Genomic DNA, 10923 nt, shown 5'->3' on the forward strand with positions numbered 1-10923 from the left:
ACATTAATTAATAAAAGAGCACAACAGGCGGTCTTATCGCTCAAACAGCGATCTCTTCCAGACAACCTGGTGGACAAGGAGACGCAGTGCAAAAGTAATAAAAAACAATATTTATAAAAACAAAACATAAATTCATGATTGAACAATTTTGTTTAATAACGACTAATCTAAATGTGACATAAATTATAGAATAGGTGTGAAGGTATTCTTATAAAGTTATTAGTTATTACTTTGTAAGGTAGAAACTGTAACGTTGATATTTTATCCTATAGTTATAAAAGTAAAGGCCAGATGGCCGTCTTATTGATAAAATCACTGTTTAACTATTCATCAAACTCAAAAAACTCAAACATTTATTTATTCAATTAGACTTCTTCGAGAAGCACTTTTGAAACGTCATATTTTTACATATTTTTAACATTTACCACCGATTCGGAAAGCAGTATCTATGGAGAAGAACCGGCAAGAAACTCCATAGTTGCTCTTTTAAGGGCCGATTTTTCAATGCTTGGATAAAACTTATTCGTCGAATAATGTATAAAACTACCATTTTAAAAACGTCTTCTAATTGCCCGTATTTGACAGTTTACGTGACATTTTAATATTATCGTGTAATACTTTATTGGACGGATAAGTTTTATCCGAGCATTGAAAAATCGGCCCTAAATGTGACATAAATTATAGAATAGGTGTGAAGGTATTCTTATAAAGTTATTACTTTGTAAGGTAGAAACTATAACGTTGATGTTTTACCCTAAAGAGGACCTATAGTTATAAAAGTAAAGGCCAGATGGCCGTCTTATTGATAAAATCACTGTTTAACTATACATCAAACTCAAAAAACTCAAACATTTATTTATTCAATTAGACTTCTTCGAGAAGCACTTTTGAAACGTCATATTTTTACATATTTTTAACATTTACCACCGATTCGGAAAGCAGTATCTATGGAGAAGAACCGGCAAGAAACTCCATAGTTGCTCTTTTAAGGGCCGATTTTTAGGGTTCCGTAGCCAAAATGGCAAAAACGGAACCCTTATAGTTTCGTCATGTCCGTCTGTCCGTCTGTCCGTCTGTCCGTCTGTCACAGCCGATTTACTCGGAAACTATAAGTACTACAGTGATGAAATTTGATGGGAATATGTGTTGTATGAACCGCTACAAAAATATGACACTAAATAGTAAAAAAAAGAATTGGGGGTGGGGCCCCCCATACATGTAACTGAGGGATGAAATTTTTTTTTTCGATGTACATACCCGTGTGGGGTATCAATGGAAAGGTCTTTTAAAATGATATAAAGTTTTCTAAAAAACATTTTTCTTAAAGTGAACGGTTTTTGAGATATCAGCTCTCAAAGTCGTAAAAAGTATGTCCCCCCCCCTCTATTTTTATAACTACGGGGTATAAAATTCTAAAAAAAATAGAGGTGATGCATGCTAATTAACTCTTTCAACGATTTTTGGTTTGATCAAAGTATCTCTTATAGTTTTTGAGATAGGTTGATTTAACTGTAATTTATTATATTTGCTGCTACGGAACCCTTTGTGCGCGAGCCCGACTCGCACTTGGCCGGTTTTATTCAATGCTTGGATAAAACTTATTCGTCGAATAATGTATAAAACTACCATTTTAAAAACGTCTTCTAATTGCCCGTATTTGACAGTTTACGTGACATTTTAATATTATCGTATAATACTTTATTGGACGGATAAGTTTTATCCAAGCATTGAAAAATCGGACCTAAATCAACTATAGGTTGCTGGTTGTCAAACTTGCTATTAATGTATTTTAAACTGTGATTAACTCACCATTCACACTGCTCTTAGCTGTATCTCTCTCCTCACCCAGTATGGCACTGACACTAAATTTCAACAATGGCTTTTTCGGCTCGTTATAATCATCACAGTTTTTAACCATGTCCTCCGTTTTATCTCTAACATCTTCATCACCAGAGTTATCTTGGTAATTGTGTAGATTGAAGCGTTTCTCTAATTCTTCTAAGCGTCGTATGCCGGATTTTTTGCAGGTGTACGGTGGGCAGTCGTAGGAGCCACAGTGACAGCGATGTCTTAAGGATGGTATGTTTAAAACCTCCTTTTCGCGATCCTCATTTCTGTAATACTCATGATTGTAGTATACAGCTTCGTTCTTTATAAAGCTTTCATCTTCATTGCTTTTGGAATCGTCATCCTCATTCTTATCAGTCGCTTCGTCGTTACGTATCTCTTCGTCGTTTTCAGCCATTTTCGTTTCGTCTACTTCAGGAGAATTCTCTCTAGATCTTTCGAAGTTACGCTGCAAAACGTAGTTTTCTAACTGCTGGTTTAAATATTGGTTGTGGAAGTTGACCGATTTCTGCTGATGCAAAATGTTATCCACCAAGAATGGGGAGGTCATGTTAAAATTATTCGCGTTCGAATTGTTGTAACACAGATTCTGTATTGTTTTCAACATATTTTCTTTTATAAACGGGTTAATTTTAAGTCCATGTTTTAAATTATCTGTAGGGTACATTATACGATCATAGCTTGCTGTTTTCACAACACTACACTAGTCATATTTGGAATTGTCTTTAAAATGACGTGAGGATAAGCGTATTGGAATGGAGAGAAATACGTGCAACCCCCACGGTGGTTGAACGTCGACTGACTCGAAAGGGAGTGGTTGCTAAAAGGGGCGGGATCGGGGTGGCTTTTTAGCCACGCTTTTGTAAAGGCGACCAATATAACCTGAACTTTCTGTCCCTTCTCTATCTATGAATGTAGTGGTTTAAGAAAAGAAAACAAGTACAATAATAGGGATCACATAAAATGGTTCGCGAGTTAAGAATACAGTATTGGCTTTGCGTTTGATACAGAGTAATATAGCCTTTATTGTGTTGTAATAAGATTGATTTGATCTTTTTATCGAGGTTTTTGTTAAGTTCTGTTTGCGGCTGGTTATTCATAGGCTAAATAAAGACAGAAGGATGTATGTAACGATCATGATTTTTTATTATAAGCTTTTTAATTTGAATAGATTTTTATATTTTGTTGTTGTAGCGTCGTAGATGGGTCTACGAGTTTCGTAGACGGTATAAAATAGCGAAGATACTTCTATGATTAGTGTATTAGAAATAATTGTAATGTTATCATGTTTAATAATAATTCTTTTTCGTTTATTTTTAAACAATTTGTAGGAAGTTGTATGAAAAATACTAAATAAAATAAAACCGGCCAAGTGCGAGTCGGGCTCGCGCACAAAGGGTTCCGTAGCAGCAAATATAATAAATTACAGTTAAATCAACCTATCTCAAAAACTATAAGAGATACTTTGATCAAACCAAAAATCGTTGAAAGAGTTAATTAGCATGCATCACCTCTATTTTTTTTAGAATTTTATACCCCGTAGTTATAAAAATAGAGGGGGGGGGACATACTTTTTACGACTTTGAGAGCTGATATCTCAAAAACCGTTCACTTTAAGAAAAATGTTTTTTAGAAAACTTTATATCATTTTAAAAGACCTTTCCATTGATACCCCACACGGGTATGTACATCGAAAAAAAAAATTTCATCCCTCAGTTACATGTATGGGGGGCCCCACCCCCAATTCTTTTTTTTACTATTTAGTGTCATATTTTTGTAGCGGTTCATACAACACATATTCCCATCAAATTTCATCACTGTAGTACTTATAGTTTCCGAGTAAATCGGCTGTGACAGACGGACAGACGGACAGACGGACAGACGGACATGACGAAACTATAAGGGTTCCGTTTTTGCCATTTTGGCTACGGAACCCTAAAAAGGAGAATAATAGTAGTGAAACGAAAAAGTGAATATTATAACAATGAAACATGCAATTTCCTTTATTATATTATCACGTATTTATATTTTATAGTCATTTTTATCTAACATCCACCTCCGACCGCGATTAGGTCAAGACTGACTGAATTAACGGAAAAAGCGTTTCCAAGAAAAAGCGTTCCAAATTTGAAATTAGCCACACCCACCAATTGTTATTGGCTGTTTATTTCAGTTCATAACGTTATAAGCGACATGACGTCTACAATTGAATTTGAGCTTTAAGTCTTTAGAATTAAAGTTGATTTTTGTTTAGAATATATTTGTTAATATTGAAAAAAAAATGAGGGTAACCGTTTGAATGTATGAATTTTATACGTCTGTGTTTGAAGGAGACTAATGGTTTATAGTCTGGAGAAAATTGTTTAAACGAATATGACTTGTTCATTGTTATTTATCGTATCGTAAGGAATTGCCTTTTTAATGTACTTTTCGTTTATTTTTAGGTTAAGTGGTTATAAAATTGACTTGGAATGTTTAAGGTTCTATTCTCTGTGGTTCTTTATAATAAGTGTCTCATATCTACTTACTTATAAAGACTACATTTGAAACAATTTTGTATAAGTAATATTGTTCAATAGGTACTAGCCGCTTGACCCGGCTTCACCCGATCTATAAGGCAAATATTAAAGGGGAATTATAAAACGAGCGAACAAAAAAAAAATTGCGACTGATGATGACATACTGTATTAATAACTTGAGCGGTATGAATTTGACTAAGCGAAAAATTAACTAAACTGCCCCCCTAGCCAAGTGGCTTTCTGTTAGCGTAGCGTTCAATAGAATAGACTACGAATGTATGAGATTGACGTAACCTGTAGATACGTTTATCTACAGCCTACGTCAATCTCATACATTCGTAGTCTATTCTATTGAACGCTACGCTAACAGAAAGCCACTTGACTAGGGGGGCACGACGAATATTGATTTATAATAAAATCCAGAACGAGCTTACAAAAAGTGCATTGTGATAAATCCATTTCAAATATTAAAATTTTATCCGGGCGACTTCATTACTAAGTGAGCGACTGAAAATACAGAGAGGGCAACTTCAATATTAAGATAGATTAGATTTTTCTAAGTGAGGTTATACTTAGCGAACTAATAAAAAGTAATGCATCTTTAGAGGAGGCTGCCTAACATAATTTCTGGCACTGAGAGACCGGTTAGACCGCTACGGTGGACGCTAACACAGCCGTAATAAAGTTTAATATCGCGTGCGCTCTTTGATCGCGTTCGAGCTCGAAACTATATATCGTCAGTCTCAATTCTTATTTCGTTTATAACTAAAGTAATAATTGATCTAGAGAAAAAATATCTTGGGATTGGATAGTAAACTATATTTTCTTAATGTTAACATTTATTTTAGTCATAAAGTCCAAGTAAATCTTTAAAAAAATTTAATAATCCTTAAAAAAGGCATAATATTTGAATAAAAATTGAATCGAGCGAAAATGTTACAATTACGTAACTGTCTTGTACATGGAAAGAAAAAGACCCAATAAATCATATACTAAAGTTCCATTTTGATTGTATGTGTGACTGTTTCAGAATATTAATGCAAATTCACATAAAATTTAGGAAGCCTCCCCTTAACTCCCGTCACTTTAACTTCCGTCACTTTACCTAAGTACCGTCACTTTACCTACCGTCACTTTAACTTCCGTCACTTTAACTTGCGTCACTTTACCTCCCGTCACTTTAGCTTCCGTCACTTTACCTCCCGCCACATGAACTCCCGTCACTTTAACATCCGTCATTTTACCTCCCGTCACTTTTGTCATTCGTTATTTTAAACTACATTTAAAGTTTCCCTTTATTATCTATAAGCACCTATTCCCTAAATCGAAATAATTTTGACTTTAACTTTCACTTTAACTTTAACTCCCGCCACTTTAACTCGCGTCACTTTACCTTCGTCACTTTAACTCACGTCACTTTACCTCCCGTCACTTTTGTCATTCGTTATTTTAAACTACATTTAAAGTTTCCCTTTATTATATTCTATAAGTATCTATTTATCCCCTAAATCGAAATAATTTTGACTTTAACTTTCACTGTAACTCCCGCCACTTTAACTCGCGTCACTTTACCTCCCGTCACTTTAATTCGCGTCACTTTACCTCAATACACTTTAACTCGCGTCACTTTACCTCCCGCCACTGTAACTCCCGTCACTTTACCTCCCGTCACTTTAACTACCGTCACTTTATCTTCCGTCACTTTAACTTTACCCCCCGTCATCCAGGTGCATTTCAGCATGGAACGACAACGGCAAGAAGGAACTGATAGATCTCTCTCGACCCGAACTATTGCACAGGACGGACTTCTTTCCGGGGTTGGGATGGGTTCTGAGGAGTGAAGCGTATGTATAGCTTTAGAAACTAGAATATAAGTTGTTTTTGTATCTATAGCTTATATAGATTTTTTTTAATGTGTTATACATTAAAAAATTATTGTATTGTCACCGATCCTTGAAAAGTGTACAAAGTTTGAATTAAATCTGTCCGTTTTAAGTCGGAAAAAATCAAGTATACAAATGAAGTCGGTTACGCAGTTACGCCATGACGTGACGGTATTGCCATGACGCGATTTTAAAATTTTGAAAAACTTGAAGAAGTTTCACTTCAAAACGTGTTATTTTTGATATCAATATCGATTAGGTAATTTAAATTTGTATTAAGTATATCACCCCCTTTGTCCGTTACAAATTGGCATTGTATTCAAAATATGGGTTTTTAATAAGGGTCCCGGTTTAGTCGTTTAGGGTACAAACAGATTTGATTATCTTTATAGATACTGGTTTTTCATGTGGCTTCGTCTACGATTTTGATGATATTTTGTATGAAAATGTATTTCTTAATTTATTTAATTACAATATAAAGGTGTACGATATTTAAATTTAAAAATAATTTGCAATTTATATTATAAAATATAAATTGGGTACCTACTTAAGTACTTATATTTAAAGTTAAATTTAAATGTATTATACTTACGTAAGTCGATGGGTATGTGAAGTTATCTAATTTTTATTTATTTATTCATTTTACATAATGATCCTTTCGAAATTTTGACAAAAGTAAGTAAATTATTAGTTTCGTTAGGTAAGTATCTAATATTCTTCAAAACTCATACTGTTATTATTTTAATAACAACACCTACATATTCTTTCAATTTTCATCTTCTGTCTGAAATAAATTAAAAATAAATCAATAATTTCTAACAGACCATGATACTATTTGAGTTATTAATGGTGAGATATTAACTAAAATATGGGCTTAATATTCCCAACCGATTAGATCAAAAACCGGTTATAAATAAAAATTTAAAACCATATCACATTTAAATAATATGACAAATGAAACGAGCGTGAAATTCTAAAACGCGAATAATTTAAAGAATAAAACTATAAAAACATTTCACCAAATTAATCTGCGCGCCTAATTTCATAAACGGGAGCGAAACGAATTAAACAAAAGATGGCGGCACGTGCGTTCCCGCGCAAATGTCATCTGTCAATTGCATTCGGCCATAAATAATTATTTTCTAATTAACTATGGTTGACGCATCTGTAATAAAATATTTTAGCTGATTTTTATGTGATTTGTTTAAATGGGTACTTATTAGGGGATTAAATTAACTCATGTAAATAAAAGTTTGTTTTAGATTCAAACTTCTATTAGATACGTAGAATTATTATTGAATCTAATAATCTTTATATTGTGGAGATAAATAAAAAAGAGCGCGTGTAAGATTCAAATATATCTAAATCGTGGTTTAACTCCAGGACGTGACGGTATTGCCATGACGCGACTATTAAGCTATTATTACTACATAGAGAAGACACCACGAACAAAATCTGTGCTGCAAGCGCGGCGGCGTGGGGCGGCAAGTGAGTCATAGATTAAGCGATGTCATCGATTCACAGCTATAGAGGGGACTCTTTGTAAATATTCTGCCTATTAACACGGTTTGTGGATGATCCTTGTATTACTGATCGGCTGGACTCTTTGGCTCTCCGTAGAGATGTCGCATCTCTCTGCGTTTTTTACCGCATTTTCCACGGTGAATGCTCTGAAGAGCTGTTCGGTACAATACCAGCCGCCGAATTTCACCACCGAAGCGCACGCCACAAGCTCAAATTTCACCCACATCATCTCGATACTTGGCGTTCTTCCACCGTGCGTTTTAGGAGGAACTTCCTACCGCGCACTACTCCTCTGTGGAACGACCTTCCAAATTCGGCATTTCCCAAGGACTATAATTTAGAATACTTTAAGAAGAGAGCGTATTCCTCCCTCAAAGGCCGGCAACGCAACCACAATACTCCAGAGTCTGTGGTTGTTCATGGGCGGCGCCAATCATCGCTTTCTGTACGGTGACGCGCAAGCTCGTTTGCCGACTTATACATAAAAAAAAAAAAAAGACGTGACCATCGCGCTAAATCGACTGAGTGCAGTGTGGCCGGTTGACCTCAGTTGAGCGGAACATAAGTGATGTAGGCGGTGTCTTCTCTATAGGTAGTAATAGTATCTCAATGGACGCGACAATGGAAATTTTACTCTCAACGCGCCTATAGAAGTTTCTCTTTAACATGTATGTATTGCAGCTGTTATCCTTTTTTATACTTTTCGATTCTTTCTTCAAACGGCAAATGAATTGAGGTGTTTGAGGGGGGGAGGGGGTCTCGGCAAATATCACGCAAATTTTTTTTTCTAATTGAAACAAAACAAATCGCTCACTCTATCTAAAACGCTCTTTTGGTCCAAACAACCAAACAGAACATTTTTATTTTATTTATTTATTGTAAATAAACAATTAACGAACAAACAATTATTTATTGCAAACAAAACCATGAACTAACGATATGGCATAGCAAAAATAATATTTTTTATTGCGGCCAAGTTTGGTGAGCTTTGATAATTTCAATTTTATTTCACTTTAATGAAAGTTACGCCATCTATTGCTAAATAGCAGGAATTACACTTACTTGACAAACGAATGGATGCCTGTCAACGGCATCTAGCGAAGAATAGAAAAAGCACATGACGCTGGTTGCTCTTGAATATTGTTCTATTATTTGGATAATAGATGACGCTAAATAATATCTCATACTTAAATGTGAATACTTAAAATATCGTTTAGATCGATACCTATTTAATATTTATACTGGATAATATTTGAAGCAATAATTTATTAGAATCTCTAAAAACTAAATATCATATGTTTATGTTTATTGTCTTTACACGATCGCTAGCTTACTATGGTGGCTTCACGTTGTTTGTTCGTAATACGGCGTCCGTCTTTTTTTATACGTCCATGGTTATACAGATGAAATTGATTCTTAATTATATTGTTTTGTAATGTAAAAAATAATAATTAATGACTTATTATTTAAAAAAAACTTAACAACTGCAGGTAGGTTTTTTAAATAATTAATGTGAATTGACTTTTAAAATTTTTAATAAGAGAAATTAAATAAACGGAAATTATCAATACAATAATTGACGTACATATTTTGACAAATTAGAGCGTTTTCACATTATCCGATCCGATATCGGATATCGGACGCCGATAGCCGATATCCGATATCGGATACAATTTTCCCTTTCACATTGTCCGATAAAATCCTTCCGATATTATCATGAGTGTTGCCAGAAATTTTTAGAGAAAACTAAACTAAGTTGCCAGTTGATAAAAAAAGGTATAATTAAAAAAAAATCAAATGATAGATCATATCATAAAATTAAAACCTTAAATTGTTGTCATCACCATAATTAAATAATTCTTATTCTTTTAATAATATTAACAATAACAAGTATCCTACTTTTAAGAAATAGCTCTGTATAATTGGCGCATGCTGTGTTAACCTCTAATTATTTGTTACTTTATCGCAAGAACTATATGTTATGTAAAATTTATATTTAAGAATCATTGTAAACAAATGTTGGTTGACCAAATAAATAAAATAAAATAAAATATGTATTTTTAACAAGACGTACCTAGTCATTTAGTCATTTTTTCACTGTATACATTTATAAAAGTTCATGTAGTACCTATGATAAATTTATTAAGTGATACAATCTTTGTTCACATTTTCTATTCTTTTTCTTATTACACTGTAAATAATATTGTCACCCGTTAAAATATATATTTTATAATATGATTGTTGTAATTTCCTGTAATTAAAGATACATAAATTATTTTAGTGTCGCAATTATTTTAGAACTAAGAGTTTTCAAATATTCTTTGTTGTTAATTCAAAATAAAAACAAAATCGGTGTGAAATCTCCTCCTTTTTTTGAAGTCGGTTAAAAACAAAGCACTCAATGACAACAATACAATAAATAGCACAACCACAGAGCACAACCAACATCCGAGTAGGAGGAGGAGCGAGGCAGAATGAGTTAAAATAAAGATGATAGACACTAATATTTTCGAAGATAGATATTTGAATTTAGGAACGCAATATATTTTTGTTTACTTCAGTTCAGCCAATTGCCGTATATTTTTATACGGTAATTAAAATAGCTGCCGTATAAATCGTATTTTTAATGCCTATAAATACTTAAATGTGTGTTTTCTTAATAAAAAAAGGTTTCTTTTAATAGAAAGGATTTTAGGTTAAAGCAAAGAATTTTTTTAAAGATTTAGCGTCCTATAAGACTGAAAATACACACACTGAAAATACAACACAAACTAGTGCTTTTTTGCTGTTGGTATACTGCCTTTTCGAAAATTGAGTTGGCAACACTGAACATTATCGTCCGATAGCTCACGGGCATATCGGTGTCGGCTCCGATATCCGATATCGGATCGGACAATGTGAAAGACAGGTACATATTTCATACATTTTACTTCCCTCCGATATCGGATATCGGCTATCGGCTTCCGATATCCGATATCGGATCGGATAATGTGAAAACGCTCTTAGTGTTATACAAAATATTCTTCAAGAAGTTATAAAAAGTGCATTTTACTTATTTAAGTAATTTTAATATTAAGATTTGAATAAAATAAAAGTACAATTTTAATTTGTTATTATAGAGTTATTAAAATATTGAATAATAATATGCA

General features: G+C 33.5%; 1 protein-coding gene across 1 annotated transcript in view; it reads right to left on the bottom strand.

Annotated features, from left to right (window-relative positions):
• The window catches only part of Dbx (homeobox protein Dbx), a 34793-nt gene extending 32278 nt beyond the window's left edge, over window positions 1-2515 (bottom strand). The window contains exon 1 of the mRNA XM_090118600.1: window positions 1810-2515. Within this exon, the coding sequence (XP_089974726.1) occupies window positions 1810-2515 (706 nt within the window). The remainder of the gene's footprint in view (window positions 1-1809) is intronic.
• Window positions 2516-10923: the final 8408 nt, after the last annotated feature.

Source organism: Colias eurytheme, chromosome 30, assembly GCF_061535395.1.
Source record: "Colias eurytheme isolate Ceu_HAF_F1 chromosome 30, ilColEury1 Martin Lab GWU primary, whole genome shotgun sequence".
Taxonomy (NCBI): Eukaryota; Metazoa; Arthropoda; class Insecta; order Lepidoptera; family Pieridae; genus Colias; species Colias eurytheme.